The sequence below is a fragment of the Hydractinia symbiolongicarpus genome, chromosome 5 (assembly GCF_029227915.1).
Source record: "Hydractinia symbiolongicarpus strain clone_291-10 chromosome 5, HSymV2.1, whole genome shotgun sequence".
In the NCBI taxonomy this organism is placed as follows: domain Eukaryota; kingdom Metazoa; phylum Cnidaria; class Hydrozoa; order Anthoathecata; family Hydractiniidae; genus Hydractinia; species Hydractinia symbiolongicarpus.
The window spans coordinates 25,495,703-25,519,391 of NC_079879.1; the positions used below are offsets into that span (position 1 = coordinate 25,495,703).

Here is a 23,689-nt window from a genome sequence, read left to right on the forward strand (position 1 = left end):
TCTGTTTTCCCGATATCTCTTACCTGGAAATTTGGAAAAACAAGATTATGGACGATTTTCGCTCTTGGAACATGTCGTACACTAACACTGGATACAGGTACTGATTACTGAAATAAATGAGTATAGTACATCATTCTCTTCATAAAGTAGACGTTCGGTATTTCATTCGTAAAATTATATTGCTATCTCTTTCGTTCGTTTAATATAATAATGCAGGTAAGTAAGAGCTTTTTTCTAAGCCTATGATATTCTGATGGAGCCGTCCCATCATATCATAGGCGTATAAAAGCCCTGGGGATGAGATTGTAGAACAGCCAAATTCAGAATTTATTGATCAAGGGGCTTCCCCTCCACTATGAAAAACCGCTGAATAAACCAAAATTAATGTATTAAAAGAACAAAATGATAGCTATAAATTTTTTAAATCCAACACCAAAAAATAAAATTCTTGCCTAAACGGTACTCAATCTTGATAAATTTGTTATCTTTTGGTTTGCGCTCGACACTTCAGCTATATATAAAAAGAAAAACTCGAGTAAGGTTTTAACGAAAAATGAGGACAATAAAAACAGCCCCATGCGTATAGAACCCATATTAGCAACAAGTTAGGAACAAATTTAGCTAACAAAAAAACAAAAAACAAAACAAAAAATAAGAACAAACAGCCTCATATCACATAAAAAAAGCGTGAAAATGTTTTTTATACATAAACTGGACCTGGAGTGTTTTATATATTACATTTAATAAGCTATTATATATTTATTAAAAGGAATATAACTAGTTTCGGTAACGTTTCAGGCTATCAGATCATAGTTAATAGAAAAACTTTCGGTAACGTTTCAGATCATAGTTAATAGAAAAACACTCTTTTTATATATTATATTTTATATATTTTATTACACTATTATATAAACAGGTAGTGTAAAAACGTTTTTGCAGTGAATAGTCGGAAGAGAAACAAGGTATGGAACACTTTTTAGATAAACATACATCAAAAGTTGAGTGTGCTAAAGTTGTGGTAAAAAAGTTTTAACTAGGCTTATGCTCCACTCTTTTTAATTGTACATACATTTTTCTTAACAAATTCTTTTTAAAAGAATCATCAAGGCTCAATTTAAGAAATATTTAAACAACAATTGTTAGGATGAAGTCATTCAGTGTTGTTGTAACAGAATAACAAAATTTTGCGTTTATTAGATATTAGCCTTTTCCTAATTTCGCGAGATTTGATATGGAATGGAGGCGGAAGAATAAGAAATATATGCATTTAACAAAGGGAAGTATTTAGGGTATTTCCCCCGTCTGTGAATTTACGAGCGAAGCTAGACCCACACAAATTTCATCAAGTAAAAATTAAGTAGAAATATGCTTTTGATAAAAGGAAGGATTCAAGTATTTCTCTCGTCTGTGAATTTATGAGCGAAACTAAATTCAAGTTTTTATCATAAAAAATAGGTGTATAGATTGCGTTCTAGGTAGGGTCCGGTTGCTTATTCGCCTATCTTAGCATTTTTAAGTTGTCAAGACGTATTTGGGATTATTTTGTGTTCTTTGTTTATTTTGCAGAATATAGAAGCAACAATCTGAACAGACTAGCGATACACAAGTACATATACGTGCGGAACATTTTTTCAAAACATATTAATTTAATCAATATTGTTGCTTGTGGTGCAAAAGTTTTCGTGAATGTATTACAAGCTGTTGCAAGCACATATAAGTTTTGTTTTGCAAAAGCTAATATCAAGTTTTTTAAAAAAATATGCTTTACGACACGGATTTATTTTTGCTGACTGGGGATAATTTTCGAATGCGTGTTGCTTAACACTTCGTGAGCGCAAAAAGTGTTATTTCTTCTTTTAAAGAAATACTAAACATACCGTTCTCCCCGTTTTTCTTTTGTCAGCAACCTTTAATATTCGTTATAATAACCACCACTGTTCTATTGTTTATCTTGCTGATGATGTAGCAATACACGCTTTTTTTAAAAGAATTTGGTTTTAAGAATTAGAATTTTGATTTTTTGTATAAAAAAGCGTGTATACCTTAAAGCATCACATTTTTGAAATCGTTTTCTCAATTTTTTTTTTCTTTTTTTAAATATCGTTGGTCACCCAAATTAGTTGCTTTCAATTTCCGCAGACTGAGTGGCTACTTCTTGTGTATTTTAACTCCTTAAGTTTTTATCGTGTCCAAAATGTTCATTTAGTGACTGGCCTTAAATAGTCTTTAAAATCTAGCATGACTTGCGGTCACAGAACAAGTAATATAAACCATTTTGTTTTTTTCCGAGTGTAAATTAAACAACAGAAATGGGTGTGTCACTATTGTGAACGTATTTTAGTTGCACCTTTTTTATAGCGAGATAGTTTATGCAGCTTCTGCATCTTCTTTACTTTAAAATGTACTTTATTAAAAACAAAATCTTTAATTAACAAAACCAAGTAAATTTCCTAAGCCCAAAATAGTGTCACATTTATAGTCCACTTAACTTGCTCTGCGATACCAGCGTGAAAAGCTGTAATGGCAGCTTCAAAATGTAAACAATTCGCTCGTCACGCAATGATAAAAAACAACATTTATCCTGTCTCAGCTGCATCCTAGTGATTAGTGTAGTTACCAATAAATAAATACGGACATTTCCAAGTCCGAATTCACTGCTGCACTACATACAAAGGGGTTTTTTATACTGCTGTTTTGTATGCATTCTTTTCATGAATTATATATACCTACCCTTATAGTGATATAATAGGGAAGGGTCATATATCGTTTTTTTAAAAGTTTTTCCCACGTTTGAGGGTGAGGGATTTTGACCAAGACGTTTATTAAAATATTGAATTTCCTTGTCAACAAGAACAACAACAAAATCGCAAGATAAGTAATAAATAGAAATTTTATTCAAAAACGATTCCACTAACAATAAGTTGAGGATAGTAAGTCTTATCTGCCTTGATTATTGTTACAAATATCTTGTGTGAACAGGGCGCACAAATACTTTGCACCCGCATCACAGGGACACAAGAAAGAGGCCAGAAAATGGTAGTTATATTTGCGTTTGCGAAATACCTAAAATTGGTGTGAAGATAAGAATTTAAAAGGACTAATAACAAAATCACAAATAATAATAATAATAATAACAAAACACACTGTGAAATGTGAAATAAACATTGTTTTGAACAGCAATAAAGCTCATTTTACACGACAAAAAAATTTGGGTTAATTTATGTGATAAAATACAAAAAAACTAAAAAAAGCTCCGGCTATTTAATAGAGGATATGCGGGATATTTATTTCGACTGCAAGAATGAAAGTTTATTCTGAATTTTTTTAGAAAGGCAATTAAAACGCAACATGAATAAACAAACGAACTCAGAGAATGTGAAACCCATGGCAGGGAACAATAAAAGTGAGTAAATCAGCTCTTTTTTTATATTAAACAAATTAAAAAATCCAAACCCGTTTTTAGCATTGAAGACAGTCATGTCTATAATAGAGACGATTTTTTATACCAGATACATATTAGAAGGTCAGCCATTTCAATATCAGAAAGTGTGAGGAAAAATTTATTTCGTCTAGTACTAAGTACTAATTCTGTAGTTTTTGTTTCTGGAAAGCATCAAAACTCAGTTATTCGTAGTATTTTACCTTTCCTATCTTTACGTGACTTCTTTAATAAGGCAATATCCTGGGATAAGAGCACATTAAAATCTTTTTTAATGTTTCATTTGAATGTTTCATTGAAGGTTATTATTACAGTCTTGCCCTTCGGAACCTGCAAGTTATACATCTTCCTCCTTATACCATTCTTGTAACATCTAATAACGAACTTTACATTTGCTGTCAGGGCAGCCCCCACCACCGCCACCAACGAAACCAACGAAGCTGGCAAGTTCTAAGTCACAACCACCCCCGACTGCATCTAAACCAAAGAAGCTATTACCAAACTCAACAGACACGCTAAAGCAACAATCGGCATCACCTGTAACTAAACCAAAGAGTAAGTCACCTACAGTAGCACTTAATAATCAATTTACACCGTCAAAACTTGCATTAAATTCAAAAAAAAATTATTCATCGCCAGAGACTAACCACCAGCTTCTGATACCACCAAAAGCAGCAGTAGACACAGAAGAGTTTCCACCCCCATCGGCAAAAAATCACTACACGGTTCTGGTAAGCATATACAGTAGAGTCTCCATAACTCGAACAGCCACGGGGAAAAGGAAATCGTTCGAGATATGGAGACATTCGAGTTGTAGAGGTTTTCAACTTTTAGCGCAATATCCTCCCTTTACGTGAACCAGCTGGATAAAAACGTTATATTTAATCTTAAGTCTAACTTTAAGGGGGCTATTAGGTTAATGAAAGTATTGTATTTTGTATTTGTTAAACTGCTTGTAAATCTTTTCTTTATTTTTTTTCCAAGTTGACAGGGTGCTTGGAGGAATTTTGAACTCTTTTGCCACATCCTTTGGCGCAGTACCCTTTTCCAACGCTTTAAGAGCTTTGTACTTGATTTTGCACGACTTATTGTCAATTCGACGCTTTGATCCTGCCACAGACGACATTGTTATGAGAGTGTCTTTCTTTTGAAATTCTTTAGATTTTCTCGAAAACGTTCGAAAAAGACGTTCGAAAGGTTTGGATGACGCATCATTAATCATTCGAATTAATAATAAGGCCTGCAAAACACGTATTAACAAGATTTTTAGACCCAATTTATCAGGAAAACTGTTCGAATTTTGATTATGATGTCAGAAAATTCGAGTTATGGAGAGAAAAGTCTCCAAGGGACAAAAAAATTTGTTCGAGTTAAGGGAAGATTCGAGTTATGGAGGTTCGAGTTGTAGAGGTTTTTTTATAAGAGTTTATTAGGAAATTTTCACGGTGCCAACGAATTTGTTCGAGTTAAGGAGAGATTCGAGTTATAGAGGTTCGAGTTATGGAGACTCTACTGTACTTCTGATGTTCGATTATACTTTTTAGAAAAGGCGAACAAAAAGCTATTTTGTGGCAGCCACAAAATCAATTTTAAGCGGTAGAACAAAAATTAAGGAATTTTCTATATCCCTAAATTTACTAAAATAACTGGAAATAAATAATACGTTTATTAGAGCAAATCTTTCAACGACGCATGCGCACAATAAAGAAAAAAAACAAACGTATCGTTTTTTGAATTTGACCAATCAGGACTCTTGATTTTCTTTTTTTTGCTGAATGAGCATTTATACATTTCATTTAAATGCAAGATGGTGTCGCAGCAGCAACAACAACAAAAAATCTCGCAGGATCTTATTTCAGTGTTTTGCAAGTTGCTAATCAATCACCATTTAAAATTGCAAGTAGTTCTTTTAGAAATGAACAAAATGAAGAGAAAAGGCTGGAAGAGAAATGATAGAAGAAATTACAAAATGAGGAGATAGAAAACAATGACGCTGGTGCTTGCGTGACAACCTTGCCCATCGAACGCGCAAATAAAAAGCGGAACTCGTTCGCGCATCATTTTTTTTTCATTGGAAATCTGGTTTAAACATCAAAAAATGATATCATTAACTCAAGATAATCCAAAATATTTTAATACAATCGTAGTGCCAGCAATTTTTTAACTCGCTAAGGGAGCCCGAAAAAAAACTCTTTTTGTGACAGCCACAACATAATTTGTAATCAAGGTAGCAAAAATTAAGGAACTTCTGTTTAAATACTAAATATTCATATTCTGTCCTAGAGACATTTTTCACAAAGTTTTTATGGTCATGTAGGGCAAAAAGAAGCAAGTTTGAGATGTACTTACCAATAAACACAGAAACAAGATATTTAATTCAAGATAGCCAAAAATATTCTACATACATATAATCGTAGTGCCAGCATTTTATAACCTTCGTTAAAGGCGGATTTCCACCAGTGCGAATCTTTCTATCGCTCTAAAATTACACAAAATTTTAGTGCGACAGGAGTTCTACGCTGCAAATGAGTTTCAGTGCGATAGCATGCCAATACAAATTATTTTTTGTGCGAAATTTTCTTATGTGAACACACACATTTCAAGATGGCAGACAGTTCAGAAGAAGAAGAAGCTGTAGATGCCTTAATAGTCATTAGAAGTATAAGGAAAAAGAGACGAAGAAAATCGCCATTTTCTTGGGTTCATCAAATTTATAGAGAAAGACAATTGAAAGGAGTGTATAATCAACTGCTTCAAGAAATGAAATTGCACGATAGAGAATTTTACTTTAGGTATCTAGTAAATTTTAGTTCCAAGTTTGCTTCCTTTTGATAGTTATGGAGAGCATTTCTATTATTTCTTTCTTTGAAACTTTATTTAATATTTTATTTCATAGATTTCTTCGAATGTCTCCTGATAGATTCGAACATTTATTGTCTCTGGTAGGTCCATCAATCCAAAAAAGAGACACAAATTTTCGAAATTCAATTCCTGCAGCTGAACGCTTGGCTCTTACTTTACGTTATCTTGCCTCAGGAGATTCTCAACAATCTCTATCATTCAACTTTCGCATTAGCGCGAGTGCTATTTCACGAATTCTGTCTGAAACAGCTGCAGCAATTTGGGAGAACCTAAGCGAATATGTAAGACCCCCTATGTCCAAAGAAGAGTGGTTAAGAATCGAAAATGAATTCCAAGACACGTGGAATTTCACACATTGTATAGGGGCAATCGATGGGAAACATATTGCCATGGAAAACCCTCCCAATTCAGGATCGCTCTATTACAATTACAAGGGGTTCTACAGCATCATACTGTTAGCAGTCTGTGATGCTAAGTACAACTTCATTCTCGTAGATGTAGGACAATATGGAAGTAACAACGGCTGTGGTGTCTTATCAAAGAGTCAAATTGGAATGCAACTGGAAAATCAATCCCTTCAAATCCCACCACCTCCGTCACTAGCTGGATGTAAATTTGACCCATTACCTTATTTTCTAGTTGGAGATGAAGCCTTCCCCTTAAAGAAAAATATGATGCGCCCATATCCTGGCAAGCTGAACGAGCCTGAGAGAGTATATAACTATCGCCTCTCTTGTGCCAGGCGTGTTATTGAAAACGCGTTCGGCTTATTGCGGGCTAGATGGAGAATATTTAGCCGCCCAATAAAAGCATCGGTAAAAATGTTGAAAATTTTACGCTCGGAGCAATTGCTTTACACAATTACTTACGCCAAACTGAAGCCGCAATGTATTGTCCAAATAGTTTTGTTGATAGTACAGACACGAATAGGGAGATTACGCCTGGGGAATGGAGAAGACAGGTGGGGCAGAACGAAGGATGTCTTTATGTCTTATGTAATGTACGGGGCTCCCGGCCAGAAAGAAGTGCTACAGAAATGCGGGAAGCAATCAAGGATTTTGTGAATAGTGAAGAGGGTGCTGTTGAATGGCAGTACCGACATGTAAGGCGTACATAAATATTTTGAAAAGACCTTTTACAATGTTGTATTTACAGTTTTGTTTTATGCAAAAAAAAACTATTGTTTTTCATTCAACAAATTTGTGTAATACCCTTTATGATCGGTTTTATCTTCATGCAATGGCTGCTGTTGCTGGTATACGGGGCTTCCATAGGCGTTGAAATGGAGAGAATTACCAAAACTAGGAGTTGAGGGTGGGGACATCATGTGTAGCTGTCGTTTAGGCTGCGACCCATTCCAAGCCTCCATTTGACATTCATAGATTGCGGTTTGAATTTTGTGCTTTAGCATAATCTTGCTTCGCCCAGATACTTGTCTTAATTCTTCAGCAACCATTTCCCCAAACAGGCCATCTGCGTCCTTTTTAGCACTACCACGTTGAGTTGCTTTCAATGCAAAAGCCTCGCCGATGCTCTTCAAAGCAAACGTTTCTGTTTCTTCTTTCGTACTCTTACGCCCGCTCCTCTTTGTTGAAGTAACAGATGGTGGATCAATAGTTGTCATCTTGGCCAAATTTGGTGATTTTGTAGCAGGGTCATTCTCGTTATTTAAATAATCTTCAACCACTGCCTCCGAATAAGAATCAATATCTTCCTCATCCTCCGGAGCCGCTATATTTGATTTTGTGTCTCTCATTTGATAATGCTTATCAAGCCAAGATAAAAAAGAGTATTCTTTCAAATCTTTGACACATGATTCAACGTCAGCCAAACCTGATCCCGATGCAGATTTCTTTTTTAGGTTATTCTTTTTCTTGCTGTATCTTTTTTTCAAGTTGTCCCATCTTCGAATAGCTTCACCTTAAAACAGTTGAATTTAAAAACATTTTTTTTCCAAATAAGTAATAGAACAAGCTGAATACGCTCAAGTTTTAACAGCGCAAAAATGTAGCGCATTGAACTGACAAACAAGGATAAACTTTACCCTCTTCACATCCTAACTCCTCCTCAACATTCTTCCAAGCATTTGCCACTCGATCTTTTTCTCGATACTCTTTGCAACTTTTGTCGTACAGACATGAAAAAATTCGAACAGCCTCTGCTAAATATTCATCTTCCCTTAAGTCGCACCTATTTGTTTTTCCCATTTTATAAATACTTTTTTTACAACACTGCTCGGTTCACAACACATATGAAACTATTTCTTGTACTCAACACGTGTAAGCATGTGCTGAAGTTAAATTTCAATAGAATCTATTCAATTTTTTTTAATGGACATTCGGTATTTCTTTGAAGTTGCACTTTTGGGCGAAAACTCAGAGCGATAAATATCAAAACTTTTTGATAATTGTCGCTCTGACTATCGCACTGAAATTGGGCGATAAGAGCAAAAAAAGTGTCGCTCTGCAATTTCCACTAGTGCGAAAAAAGATCAATGGGTCAAAAAAGCCAGAGCGATAAGAGAATTTGCACTGATGGAAATCCAGCTTAATACTTCTTGGAACTTTATAAACATCGGCCAGGGCTAATAATAATGTTTTTTTTGTAATTTGGTTCGCTATTTTACAACATACTTCCAGCTTCGAACAATAAAGTTTGTGGGCGCCAAATTTGATAAATACACAGACCGGGAATTTTCAACAACAAAACGAGCGTGCAAGATCGCGGTTTCGGCTTTATTTACAAATCTTTATTTTTTTATCTTATATCAACCTATGAATTAGTTCAGTAAGGTCAGGAATAAAAAAAAAATAATTTTGTCGTGTTATTCAACTAATAGATATTTTGATTTTTCACTTTTTTCTTCTTTATTATTTTTGATAAAACTGTGTGACCATGGACGCGCCATCACAACATAGAGAAAGATCTAATCATGTTCCTGAATCTAACCACCAGTTTGGCAAATGTGTGAAAATAATGAACCATATAACTCAACATTAGAGGATAAGAGTAAAAACTGGTACTTTGTAACTAACTTCTATAAACAGATGTTCTGGACATGATGAGCATGTGGTTGTTCTGCAAAGTTTTAGGCAAAAATTTATAAAAAAAAAACGTTTTTATTTAATTGAATTTCCGCGCCCGAAGGCGTAGGAAATTCTTTAAAACCGTCGTTTTTTTATTTCGGAGCATTTTTTGAGAAAAAATCGACCCTGGGATTTCACGTTGGTCCGTCACAGATGTAAACTTCGTACCCAAGCTCCTTAACTACTGGGAAGTCTAGTATTGACGCTTCAGGCCAAAATTTGTATTTGTTTTCGACAAAATTTGGCACAGTTAACAAAAAAGTATGCTGAACATAATGGTGACATAATAATTTTGATTTTTGTCACCTAAATGTCATTTTAGGCCAAAATTGGTCCAAAAATTAGAACTACTTTATTTTCAACAAAATTTGGAACACTTAACAAATAAAGTATGCTGAACATGATAGTGACATCAAAATTTTGATTTCTTTTCACCTAAATGTCATTTCAGGCCAAAATTGGTCCAAAAATTGAAACTACTTTATTTTTAACAAAATTTGGCACAGTAAACAATTAAAGTATGCTGAACATGATGGTGACATGAAAATTTTGATTTCTTGTTACCTAAATGTCATTTTAGGCCAAAGTTGGTCCAAAAATTAAAACTACTTTATTTTTGACAAATTTTGGCACAATTAACAAAAAAAGTATGGTGAACATGATGGTGACATGAAAATTTTGACTTCTTGTTACCTAAATGTCATTTTAGGCCAAAGTTGGTCCCAAAATTAAAACTACTTTATTTTTGACAAATTTTGGCACAATTAACAAAAAAAGTATGGTGAACATGATGGTGACATCAAAATTTTGGTTTTTTGCCACCTGAAATGTCATTTTAGGCCAAAGTTGGTCCAAAAATTAAAACTACTTTATTTTTGACAAATTTTGGCACAATTAACAAAAAAGTATGCTGAACCTAATGGTGACATCAAAATTTTGATTTTTGTCACCTAAATGCCATTTTAGGCCAAAATTAGTCCAAAAATTGAAATCACTTCATTTTCGGCTAAATCTGGCACAGTTAACAAATAAAGTATGCTGAAAATGATTATGGTACAAAAGTTTGATTTCTTCTTACCTAAATGTCATTTCAGGCCAAAATTTATCCAAAAATTAAAACTGCTTTATTTTCGACAAAAATTGACACAGTTAATAAAAAAAGTATGCTGAAAATGATGGTCACATCAAAATTTTGATTTTTTGTCAACTAATGCCGTTTAAGACCAAAAACGTTTCAATCGCAAGACTTTCAACCATGAATGATAGGCTGTATTTTTTGTTAGCAATTTCTTTTAAAATGTGAGTTTATTATGACACGTTTCGTTTTGTTTGCGTTTGTTGTAAGATATAATGTCACTGGTGTGCTTTATCTTCAGAGGTTCATGCACAGTTCATGCTTTATCTTCAGAGGTTCATGCAATGTTTGGCACAATAACACAACGAATTAGCAGGTTTTCATCAAATATTTTGGTAGCGCGCGGAAATTCTTAGAGCCCCCAGGGCTTCTTGTTAATTTTAAATTTATTCAGAAAGCTGGAGTAACCTTTTTTTTTCTTAATAGAAATCTTCATCAGATGGGTATGAAATGTTGAAAGAAGGTAGTTTATCTATTTATTAGTTTTTATTATATTAAATGACTTAATTAAATATTAATAAATATTAAAAATAAAAACATATTCATAAAATTTCGACTGTAAGCTACTCACTTTATTTTTACCACAGCAGGGAGATCAAGGGTCGAAACGTCGGGTTACGACATCATAAATAAAGCGATGAATGTCAGGCCGAGCGCTTAGGTGCAGGTGGGCCATGTCCGTAGAGGTTTTGAGCTTTTAGTGCAAGTAGCGGCGTGTCACAAATCCAGTGAAGCGCTTACAGCAATTAAGCCTTTCCAATGTTAAATATCAGGTTAAGCACTTAATCATGCCTTAGTGCAGGTACATAATATGTCGCAAATCCAGTGAATCGAGCCCAGCAATACAATGCTTATGAGTGTAATAATTTTTGAAAGAAACGTTATCGCATTTGCTACCGGGGTAACACAGGCGACAGTTGTGTGACAATCATTAGACAATTTTATTTTGCTTATTTGCTTTTTTCTTTATTTATCATTCGATTTAATTATTTTAATTAAAAGGCGGGAATAAACTAGTCAACACACAATCCATCTACGTAAATCCTTACATTTACTGTTCTTCTCTCATCATAAACTTATTTTGTTAATTTCTCCAAAAAGGCATTATTAATCGTCTGCAACTTTCTCAGTATACATATTTATAACAAAGAAACTGCATCAAGGGAATACTATAAGTTGACTTGACATGTCGCGTGTAGAAGAAAATATTTAAATTTAACTTTTGTGAAACTACGCGAAAAACTAAAAAACTTAAAACTTAACCATTCAGGCTGTGCACAAACATTTCGTGTGTCCGTAACACGACCTGTTCTTGCGTACAAACAAACAGGCGAAATGTGACTGTTATTAATGAGATTATCAACGACATAAATGTACAACTTAGCTAAATTTTTGTTGCATACCACATTGTTAACAAGATATGTCATTCAAGATCATAAAGAAAATTAATCTGTAAAATGGCGGCGGTATAAATAAAAATTTACAACATAATTAGAGTGAAACTTAATAGAGCTAATGAAAAACTTCTAATAGTTGGCACTTTTGTAACCGAAGACAAATTATTTTCATTTATACTCATTTTTTTAATTAGATAATGCGTATGAAATTATGCCAACAAAACAAAACGAATCATCAATCTATGACGTTCCTGTCCCTTCAGAATACGACGTACCATCTAACGGAGCTTCGTTGGATACATCACAAGGTAAAATTGATTCATTATTTATTTGACCTTGTCGATAAATTGAAATATAGCGATGGATTAATTTACTGGAACTTTAGTATGAAGACAAAAATTATGAAAAGAACAGTTTAAGAAGTTGTTACATATATTATTGCATTGCAATTGGAGGTAATTTTAATAGTTGGATTGTAAAGCCTAACATGATTAAAAATAACAGGGCTATATTCAAACCTTAATAGTTGGCCCTTTGTAACTAAATGTAATTTATTTCCTTTAATACTTGTTTTTCGTCGGAAATGGTCTGATGGAAATGGTAAAGTGTGAAATTTTAGTATTATGACAAAAAAAATAAGAAAAAGACAGTTTAATAGTCACTATTGAAGGTAATATTAAGTTGGAATTAGATTGCATTGAAGTATTGTTGCGCAGTTTATTTGTAACTATATAATGGCTGGATTTAAAGTTAGTTGGGCAGTAATAGAAGGGGGGAGGTTGTACAGTGGTGGCAGATAATGGGGAGAAATTTGCCACTTTATAACATATTCTTTTATTTCAGATGAAAATCCCTATGAAATCATTTGTGGATCAATTGCGTCAAATGCACAAACAGTGAAGGGTAGGAAATCAAGAATTTTATAAACTAGTCGGCCCGTGGATAACTAATCGGCCCGTGGAAAACTCTATAGATTTGCCCGTCTCTTTATACAGCATTACGTGCGTCTCGTCGTCATTGTGTCAATACTTTTGGTACCATTACAAAAGAATAAGTTAAGAAGAAATTGAGAATATAGCTAGATGTATAGATGTACACATTTTGACATGAAATTTTATGTTGTAGATCATTTTAAGATGAAAGCTGTGTTCATTTTTTCTTAAATTCAAAAATATTTGAACAAGTGCCTCTGTGCGCTTATTCGATAGGGACGCTCAAAAAAATAACAAAAAGGGTAGGCGCTCATTCGAGCGTGGACGCATCACACCCGGTCGAATTAAGAAATTATTTTGTATTTTATCTTTAATATTGCTTCGAAGTATGACTGAGTTATAAAGAAATGTGCACGTTTACAACATGTTTAAATCATTTCTAGGAATCCTACCTCAAAGCGAGGCTTTTCGAAATTATCCTTGGTTTGATGGTGAAGCAACGCCCGAAAAAGCACAAGATGAGTTAAAGCGACGAGATGAGGTATATATATATTTATGTCAGGTATTCTTATGCTTCTAAGAACGTTTCTAATGTTAATCTTAAAATGTTTATTAAAATATTTATATTATTTTTGGAACGACTGAGCATTAGGAAGTAGCCATTTTAGTTTACTTTTTTACTGCTTTGGATAATTCTAGACTGTTCTAATAATGGAATACCAAATCCCATCTTGCTACCTCCAGGTTGATATCAATTGTACGTAAAATTAGGAATAAAAAAGTTGCTTAAAATCCCAATGATTAAGTTTAAGAATTAAAAAGAGAATTAAAAACGTTACTTTCAAAGGGGCTACAACACGAGTTGTTGATTTTCGACATTAGTGACTTTGTTTTGATAAGAAAGCAAAAACAACACGAGTATTTGTTAAAAATGCCATGTTGGCAGTTATTACAATAAAAAGATTTTTAAATCATGGTTTTTGCATTTAAATCATTGTTAAGGCAAAGATAACAAAAGGGCTGTATTTTTATTATTTGTATTTTCAATTTTAAGTCAATCGCTAAAGTCAAAAATGAACAGCTTGTTTTGTAGTAACTTCGGGATGATAATGTTTAATGCATAATAAAAGTAAATTAAAGGCATAATAGGTATTAATTCTTCATTGTGTGTTTATTTTTAGGAAGGAGCTTTCATGGTGATTATAACGGATTCTGGTTACCTCATCCTTGCGTATCATAACCAAAGTATTATTCCACTTCTGTAAGATTGTTTTGTTTATTTCCATATTACTTAATGTAAATAGCATAGTACCAGCAGAGAGACAACTCAGAAAGTGCAGTAGAACATGACATGTCTTTAAGAAACTAGCCAGTGCTTCATGGATAAATCCACAGGCTAGCCTGTCTTTTGTATACCACGTTGCCTGTGTCTCGCTACTTGCGTTACAATTTCGCACAGAGACAGACAGACGATGGTTATTAATATAGAGATTCCGTTAGCCCGTGGAAAAATCTACAGGCTAAGGCACCCATCCTTCCTGAAGTAAAAAAAAATACCTTCCTATCATAGTTAATATTTATTACTTAAGCAGAGTACTTATTTTTACCCTTTTTACGTTGAGTTTAAAATCCCATCTGTCCCTTAAAAATTGAGTGTCTGCGACATTATTTTTTAAAAATACCGTAATTGGAATAAACATGGCCTGAACTGAGTCCGCTTGAAAATAACAGTTGTTTAGATAATTCAAATTGACATAGGTTTTACTAATGTCAACTGAGTCGCGTAACAAGCACGTCACGTTAATTTCGTGAAGCGATTGTAACTTTAAAAATATTCAAGTATAGTGTAGTTTTATTACAGTATGGGTGTAGCTTAAATTTAGTACGGCTAGAATGGAAAAGAAGCTTTTCTTAACTTTAGAAAATATCTTTCGAAGTTTATCTTTTAGCATAACAAAAGATGAAGCTGACGACTATATCCTTGGTAATTTTGTTAACCAGGTAAAATTACCATACTTATCTAAATTTGTTATTAGCCAATTTTAGCCTAAAATAGTGTTAAATTACAACCAGTTGAAAGGGTAATGACATCACTATGTTCGGTATGTTTTAATGGTCAATGTGACAGTCAAAATGTCAATAAACACTCACATACGACAATTTTGCAATTGCTGGTAAAAAAAAGGCTGTTAGGTAAAATGATTGTTTGAATACAGCTACAAATTTGCACAGGCTCCAGGTAACAGTTCAAGCAGTAATTAAAATAACAATCAACCTAAAGGCTTATTAAAAATGAAGTTGGCAGTCTTTAAACAGAAAACAAAAGTTTCTACATTTTTATCTAGAAATTCAACTCAATACCTGAGCTCATTGGTTTTTACCGTCGACATGCAATCCAGTTACCTGAACGACAAGTGTTACTTACAATACCAGAATCAATTTAATATTTAAAGAAGAATTTATATAGAATTTATATCCCAAGGAGCATTGTAAGCAAAGTGAAGCTTCAGTCAAAAGTGAATTTAAACACATGATTAATGCATTTACAAGTTTTGCTCTGTTAACGAAGTTTTATGATGATAAAGAGAAGAAAGGAGTATTGAAATTAGCTACATGCTAAAAAATGGATGTTGTTTAGCTATACGATTATCACAACAGCTCGATGTAACTCCTTGAAGAAATTCATTAGGCTGACTTCCCAAATTACAGCTCTTCCGTAACACATAGAAATTTCGTCTGTTTGATAAAATCTGAAAGGATTGATGCACGGATTTTCTATTTCTTTGCAAAAAGTCAAAAAAAATAAAAATATATATAATATGTAAATTGAGTAAATAGTTACGTAATTATATGTAATTATGTAATTATTTAAAAACAGGAAATAGTTAATTTTTATTGCAGTCCATTATGCCGTTCTTTTCTTATTCCTTTTGCAATGCTAAATCCTAAATTAACTAACCAGTTGTCGTCATTCGTAGCTTAGTTCTAAAACAAAATCCGTAAAAATCGAGTTCTATGGAAATTTTCTAAAATAAATCTGCGGCGTAACTCTTTGGAACAGAAAGAAATTATTAAAGAAACTAGACGGGGCACCCGGTGTCGAAACTACGGGTCAAGTCGCAAGTAACTGTGAGACTCGGTATTAAACAGTTGGTGGAGCGCTTAATAAGAGCCGTAAACTGTGACATACGATTAGGTGGAGTATTTTAGTACAGGTATGCAGTATGTCGGTGGTTCAGGTGTAATATATTTTTTAATAATAACCTTACTTACAACTTTAGCGGAAAAAAAAACACAGTTTACAACGCGTTGTTACCCTGTCATAGCGAAAAAAATCAGTCAATAAATAATATTTTATTTTGCGGAATAAGTCTATGTGGAAGTTTAAAAATTAACCATGACACCGGGCTGGGCACTTGTACACAGGTATAGATATACACCATGTCGCACATCCATAAAGGAGTAGTACCCTTTTCCGAAAAATCTTTATTCCAGTCTCGGTTTAAATGAAAACATAGAAAATAGTCTGGCGATACCCGATCTAGCTAAAACAATTACTCAGCAATTTTATTTTATAGAATAAGTTTTCATGACAGTAATAAAAGGTGCAGCTACCTAGCTAACTGCAATTAGCATAGGAATTATTGATTAAGAATTTTATCGTAGGCCAAACTGAATATGGCTACTTTCCCTTTTTAGTCTGAGCTAGATAGTCCAGCTTAACATAAAAGTATAATAATAATATAACAAACTGAATAGAACTTAAAAGGATAGGAATAAAAAAGGATAGCTATTGTTAGCTGGCTTTAGCAGGTTGCTGCCTCGAAAATCTATGTAATATATAAATGTTTTTTTTAATAACTCCTTTATACAGCATAAGCGTTTGATGGCTATGATACTTACTGAGTTTCATATTTATCTATTAGACACATGCGTGCCAAAGTTTCTCCTTTGTCAGGGGCTTTGATATTGGCTATTATTTGCAACTACCCCTAAAAATCTCTTGAAATCCTTATAATCAGGAAAATGCAAATGGCCGAAACAGAATAACTGCATTGTTGCATTGTTGCAAAATATATCATTATGAAGATTCTGTGATCCTGGGTTATCCCAAGACAAACATCGTGAGGAAGTAGCCTATCTGTATCCATTTCCGAAAAGAAATCACAATGTTGAACGAAATGTACCCTCCTTGCGAATATTTTAATCAACGTTAACTGAATTATATAAGACATAAATTTTACACACGGGAAAGAAACAAAGACAATTTTTTAATTTAATACTATAGTTGCATGCTTTCGCTGTCTTCAATTAAATTATATATTCTTTGTACATTCTGTGCTTCATAAAAAACTAACTAACTAATTAACGTAGCTTTAAAAACGTAAAAGGTGATGGCTTAACAGCTGGAATGCTCACCTTAAATTTTAAGGATAATGTAAATGTTTTTGTTGCAGCAGATGAAAGATGTCACTTCATGAGGACTATAAACTCATATTTATACATAGAAAGAGAGATTCATTCTAGAAATTTAAGCTATGGTAAAGCAATTGGTGTTACCAGCATTTTTATAAAACTATCTTGTGCTGATTTACGTTGGAATGAATTGGTCCTGTCTGTCCTACTTAGAACGATATGCGCAAAGCATCTTCAATATCGAGTAACATTTTCAGTATTTATTTTAAAGACATTGTAATAAATGTTTTCTTGGGGAAAATGACGTATTATGTCAGAGAATTACAGTTTTAGTTTAAAGATAGTCCTCACGTAAATTATTTTCTGTGAGTTATGGGTGTGCCAAAATTAAATAAAGAAAATATGCTAAGTATATTGATTTTGTAGATGTTATCATCAAAGCCATAAACCTGACTTGAGGAGAATTATTATATACCAACTAATTTTAACTATATTTATTCAACGGCAGCTGATTGTAAAAATTCCAAATTTTGCTTGTTTTAAAATTGCAATCATGTATCTATTGCATGGTAATGCGTGAAGACACCAACCCTTGACATACCGTGTTTGTCAAATCACAAAACTATTGTTACACGTGGACATGTAGTACATACCTGAGCAGCTGATGCAATAATGATTGTTTCAAAAAAATTGTATAGTAACAATTGATAGACTGCTGCTGATTGTGTAACCATACCCAAATTTTCTCAGGTTACTTCAGCACATAACTACTTTTATTTAGCATACTTTTTGAATTGAAAGAACCTTTATATATCCATATCTCTTTAATAATAGCCGTCATCTGTCTGTGTGTCCGCGAAAGGCGCGTCCTGTTACGGAAACACGAAATGTGATATATAAAGGACAGGCGACCCCGTGGATTTTTCCACTGGTTAACAACTTATTATATATTCTTCCATGGTATGCCTTGCTTAAAATGTGACAAATAGACATTGTTTACTTTTACAAAAGAATCTATTGATTTATTCAGAAATAATAAACTATTAATCTTTTATTTATTTTTACTATCTATGGCTGAATAATTAATAGGCGCAAATCTCTTTAAAATTATTTAACATATTAAATAATTGCAACTTCTCACAAATCTCAAGCCGACCCAATCTTAATCTATATTATTATGCCTGTATACGCATGTCTGTCTGTCTGTCTGTCTGTCTGTCTGTCTGTCTGTCTGTCTGTCTGTCTGTCTGTCTGTCTGTCTGTCTGTCTGTCTGTCTGTCTGTCTGTCTGTCTGTCTGTCTGTCTGTCTGTCTGTCTGTCTGTCTGTCTGTCTGTCTGTCTGTCTGTCTGTCTGTCTGTCTGTCTGTCTGTCTGTCTGTCTGTCTGTCTGTCTGTCTGTCTGTCTGTCTGTCTGTCTGTCTGTCTGTCTGTCTGTCTGTCTGTCTGTCTGTCTGTCTGTCTGTCTGTCTGTCTGTCTGTCTGTCTGTCTGTCTGTCTGTCTGTCTGTCTGTCTGTCTGTCTGTCTGTCTGTCTGTCTGTCTGTCTGTCTGTCTGTCTGTCATGCAAAATGGTAGCTTAGCTGCGCAATAGCGAGAAGCATGAAATGCGGTATAAAAAGGACGGGCGAACCCATGGATTTTACACGGGCTAACGACTAGTATACAATATTGTCTCTAAATGTTTACCTTGTTTTGCGAACTCCATTTAATGTGTGCGTTTTACTTCCCTAAATAATTAATTTTTAAGAAAAATAAGTTTTTAAAAATAAATACTGTATTTTTTATCTTAGATTACAAAACATGTACTTCCTATACTTGAACTACCCGTGTGTTAGATATACCGTACCTCCGTTGTCTAGAGATGTTAAAACAGTAGCCTAGAACTAGAATATTTGTATTTCGCATGTACTTACTCCCGATTTCTGCCAAATTAGCGATTTATTGTTTTACATAGAGAGCAAAAATACAGCAGGATGTGCGAGAAAGTTTACGAACGATGTGCGTTTTGTTGTTCTTTAGAATAGATATTTAAATAATTCAAACATGATCTGACTACTAAGAATCACATAAAAATAGAAATATTTTGTTACGCAAAATAATGCCTAAAATATTTTACCGTTATCAAAAATTAACGCAAATAATTGCTTCTTTTGTCATGCTAGGGATTAGAGGTCGAAAGAGCGAGAGCGAAAAGAATTCAACTGTGGTAAAATTAACGCGATTTTGTTGGAAAATATTAATACAACTCATAAAAGGTAAAAAATTTCACCTTAAATCGACTAATTTTTTTTAAAGGTTAGTAACCGTGCGCACTCATTCACCCTGTAGTAAAAAAAAGATTACTTATCTATCATAGTTAATATTTATTACTTAAGCAGAGGTCTTTTTTTACTCTTTCTGAGTCTTAAATCCCCCTTAAAAATTGAGTGTCTGCTGAGTTCCTGATTCTGCGACATTATTTTTTGAAAATACTGCAATAGGAATGAACATGGACTGAACTAAGTCTGGCTGAAAATAACAGTGGTTTAAATAAGTCAAATAGAAATTAATATAGTTTTTATTAATGTCAACTGAGTCGCGTAACAAGCACGTCACGTTAACTTTATGAAGCTATTGTAACTTTTAGAATAGTCAAGCATGGTATAGTTTCTTTACAGTACGAGTGTAGCTTAAATTTAGTACGGCTAGGACAGAAAAGAAGCTTTTCTCAACTTTAGGAAATATACATAGCTGAATATTTATCATAGCACATCCGTATTTCATTCTCAACAGAGAATGCTTCACCCCGATCAGATCTCTGATCATGATGGGCGAGTATAATGCGTGTAAGTCATATTGAAAGAGAACTACTTTGTTCATCATTAACATACTGCCTGGCAGTGAGCGGGATTCGATCCGCGGTCCCCAGAACTGGGAGCCGCAGACGAACCCACTACACTACGTGCCGCACGTACAGGGAGTTGCTCAAATCACACTTTTGGGGTTCAGGCGTAAACCCCACCGCTTCTCTAGAGATCCCCCGACACCCCCGTAAAATCAATGAAATCATAAATTATTATAAATGATAAATTCTGCTGACATCAGCAAAAACATCTGCGCATGCGCAAAAATCTGATAAATCTGACAGAATCCGACGGCATCATGCTGAACAAGGGAAATCCCCTAATTCAAAATTTTCTGTCCATCTAAAAAATTTATTGATAAATAAAATCTGTATATAATAAAAGAGACACGAGTTGGTTTAGAAATGCAATGACAAAATTATACGACACTGTATCAGCGCCAGTAGCGTCAACTCGCGATACTCTTGCCGATCGACTGCATAGTGTGCGAGATACTGTTACTTATTATTACAATAAAGTAAAGAAGCAAATTTCAATAAAGCCAACACTACATGATGAAATCGAAGCTGAGGCACAGGAAGACTATCATGATGCCGAAGACAACCAAGAAAACTACACTGGAGTTGAAGACATCCAACACATATTTGATGAACACGACATGAATATGTTGGAAGATGGAACTCGAGTCAAAACTTGGAGAATCAACAAGAATCTGAACCAACCGATAACAGATGCGATCATGCGAAAAATTACACCATACATAGATATGCGAGTAAATCTTGTTTACAGTTTCAGCTGCAACATTCACCAAGGTGGAGGTGGTGTATCTTTCTATCACAAAAGTAAGAGCTCCAAGTCTTTATCAAGCATCGCAGAGATTGAAGCATTCATAGAGGAATGTGAAATGAAGCGTCTGGATCTGGAGGATGGTGAGTTTTGGAGCAAGGCATATTTACCACCAGTCTGAACCATCGAGGCCCTAGGAGCATATGAAGGGAAAATCGTCTTCGATCATGTACAGATCAAGATCATAAGCACGCGTGAGCCTCTGTTGAGATGCGGACCCCTTTCAGACTGGCTGGGAAAGAAGAGATGTATCTACGCTATGGATGGTAAAGAGAGAACGGACAATCTATGCTTCTGGAGATGTTTAGCGGTAATAAATAGGGCTAACGTAGAACGTGGAACGCCTAACAAAGGAATCTCTTACATTGGGCCGAGAGTACTACGAGGACTCCAAGCTAAAGCGTAAGGATGTGCGCCCTACAAAGCTGGTGGATATGGAAGGTATTGTAAAGCACTTTAAAATCAACATCAAAATATATGAACCTAAATCAAACAAGGAGAAAGCACCATGGCGACTTATTTATGTTCAGAAGCAGCATAAGAAAGGGTTAGATGACATCACTATTAGATTGTTGGAAGGCCACTGCTTCTACATTAAAGATATCAAGGTGTTGAAAAAAAACAGGTCAGAGAAGATATTCTATGGTGAAGGTTATAGCTATGATGCATCTAAATGGTTAGAAGACATGTCGGGGGAAACAGGAAGACATATACATCATGCTTTATGTGGTCATGGTAGTGAACTTGTGATATGTGATGAAAAAGGGAAGGAGTGGAAAGTAGACGGTTATGATCCTATCATGAAGACCGTGTACGAGTACCACGAATGTTACTGGCACGGATGCCCCAGTCAGCCAGAGCCTTATACATAAATATGATACGCAGACAGGGATACAACCTCATCACAGTGTGGGGATGTGAAAATCCCTCCAAGATCAACCGACATAAAATTTATCAGGTATCCTCATTATATCGTGTTTGATTTCGAGGCGCTCTCGTCACCTCTGAATTACCACCAAACATCTGATTTGACATAACTTTCGAGACATATACTGTCGGTATTCACGATAGTTTGAATGACTACCCAACGTTCTTAGAAAATGAAGATCCTAAACTTTTATTGAAACTTTTTGTGGAAGAACTGAAAAAGAGACACGCTCTTATTGTGGCCGAAGTGGAAATAATGTACCCGAGACCTACAGATTTCGACATGCTTCCCAAAAATACCCAGGATGCGTGGAACGAATGGATGAAGCAGGTTGCTGTGATTGGGTTCAACAGTTGAAAATATGATCAAGCGCTACTTTATTGAGCAAATTGCGAAAAACGAAAGCGAAAGGTCAAGGTTGCAAAGAAAGACAACAATTATATGTTCGTGATAATATCAAATTTGAAATTTCTGGATATCAAAAACTTTCTTGCACCAGGGATGAGCTAAAAACGATGGTGCAAGTCTTTCGAATGTAAGCTAGAAAAGCTCGTGTTTCCATACGACTGGCTCTCTAGTTATGACAAGTTGAATCACGTTGGACTTGTCGCACACGAGGACTTCTATAACCGATTAAAGGATAAAAATACACTATCACCCGAGGAGTACGAATCCTTCTGCACATAATTCTATAATCGAGGCTGTGTCACAATGATGGACTGGTTAGGTGAATACAACATGGGCGACGTTGAACCCTTCATCGAAGCAGTTGATAAAACCAGACGTCAATATTACGGAGCTGATATCGACATTTTGAAAGATGCAGTTAGTATCCCGGGCATCTCGATGAGATATGTGCTGAACAAGTCGCTCCAGTTGAACCCAAAGTTCGAGCTCTATGCGCCTGGTGAACCTTGTAACCACAAGTTTAAAGAAGACTGCTACAGCAAGACCTGTAAAGGTTGCAAAGAGAAAGCCTGTACGGAATGTACGAAGAACGAGGCTTATGAGCTGCTACAAACGGGTATGTTAGGAGATCCGGCGATCGTATTTTGTAATTACCACGAGCGTGGTGTGACAGGGATCAGATCCTACATCTACACGAAGGCAAAACAGTGCAATACAATTTTGGGTTTAGATGCAAACATGTTGTAACCTAGCACACTGATATACGACTTTCCTTGTTGTAAAGAAAAATTAATCACGATTGCTGAGCCTAAGTCGCCGCAAAAAGTTGAGAAACTAACACGACGTGTGCAAGCAGGCTCCTTGTTTGGGTTTGTCCAAGTTGACATTGAAGTACCCGCGGATGAGAAATTGCATGAGAAATTCTCCGAGATGTCGCCTCTATTTGTGGTAAAGGAGATACCCGATTAAGCAATTCCGCAGCATATGCACGATTATTTAAAAGCAACAGGACGCAAGCGTGTTCACACGTAAGCTCCTTGGGGTGATGAAAGCAGAAAAGATCCTGCGCTATACACCTCTTCTAAAATGGTACCTTGATCATGGTTTACAAGTGACAGCTATCCACCAAATTCTCAAGTATAAGCGAGGTAAGCCATTTGATTGGTTTCCTGAGGAAATCGCGAATGCACGACGCGAAGCGGATAAATATCAGATAAAAAGATTTCGGGGGACACACCAAAATTTAAGGGTAATTCATTCTACGGGAAGATGATCGAAGATCTAGCAAGACATGTAAATACAATGTTCACGAGCAACGAAAAGAAGATTGATCAAGCGATCCATATCTCGAAGACTTGGAGCCGATAGGCGATGTTTATGAGATTAGAGAGGGCAAGC

The 23,689-nt window shown here is 34.8% G+C and overlaps 1 protein-coding gene across 3 annotated transcripts; it reads left to right on the forward strand.

Annotated features, from left to right (window-relative positions):
• Positions 1 to 795: 795 nt before the first annotated feature.
• LOC130645642 (uncharacterized) lies at positions 796 to 15,756 on the forward strand. 3 transcript variants are annotated; one of them, XM_057451695.1, is made up of 11 exons: positions 796 to 962; positions 3,329 to 3,403; positions 3,842 to 3,994; positions 4,079 to 4,170; positions 10,949 to 10,985; positions 12,114 to 12,227; positions 12,763 to 12,822; positions 13,295 to 13,392; positions 14,033 to 14,112; positions 14,801 to 14,852; positions 15,197 to 15,756. In XM_057451695.1, exons 2-11 carry the CDS (start codon positions 3,349 to 3,351, stop codon positions 15,293 to 15,295), a joined length of 840 nt encoding a protein of 279 aa, XP_057307678.1. In that variant the 5' UTR covers positions 796 to 962; positions 3,329 to 3,348; the 3' UTR covers positions 15,296 to 15,756. The 3 variants fall into 3 exon arrangements, with proteins under 3 accessions (XP_057307678.1, XP_057307676.1, XP_057307677.1); XM_057451693.1 differs by having other exon boundaries at positions 3,842 to 4,170; XM_057451694.1 differs by lacking the exon at positions 796 to 962 and having other exon boundaries at positions 2,694 to 3,403; positions 3,842 to 4,170.
• The last annotated feature ends 7,933 nt before the right edge of the window (positions 15,757 to 23,689 follow it).

What these genes read in the sequence shown, in the direction of transcription:
- LOC130645642 (XM_057451693.1), top strand. Translation starts at nt 3,349, where the DNA reads ATGAATAAACAAACGAACTCAGAGAATGTGAAACCCATGGCAGGGAAC. An exon ending in GTATGAAATGTTGAAAGAAG is followed by an intron (nt 10,986 to 12,113) that starts GTAGTTTATCTA and finishes TTTTTTAATTAG; the next exon opens with ATAATGCGTATGAAATTATG. An exon ending in AAATGCACAAACAGTGAAGG is followed by an intron (nt 12,823 to 13,294) that starts GTAGGAAATCAA and finishes AATCATTTCTAG; the next exon opens with GAATCCTACCTCAAAGCGAG.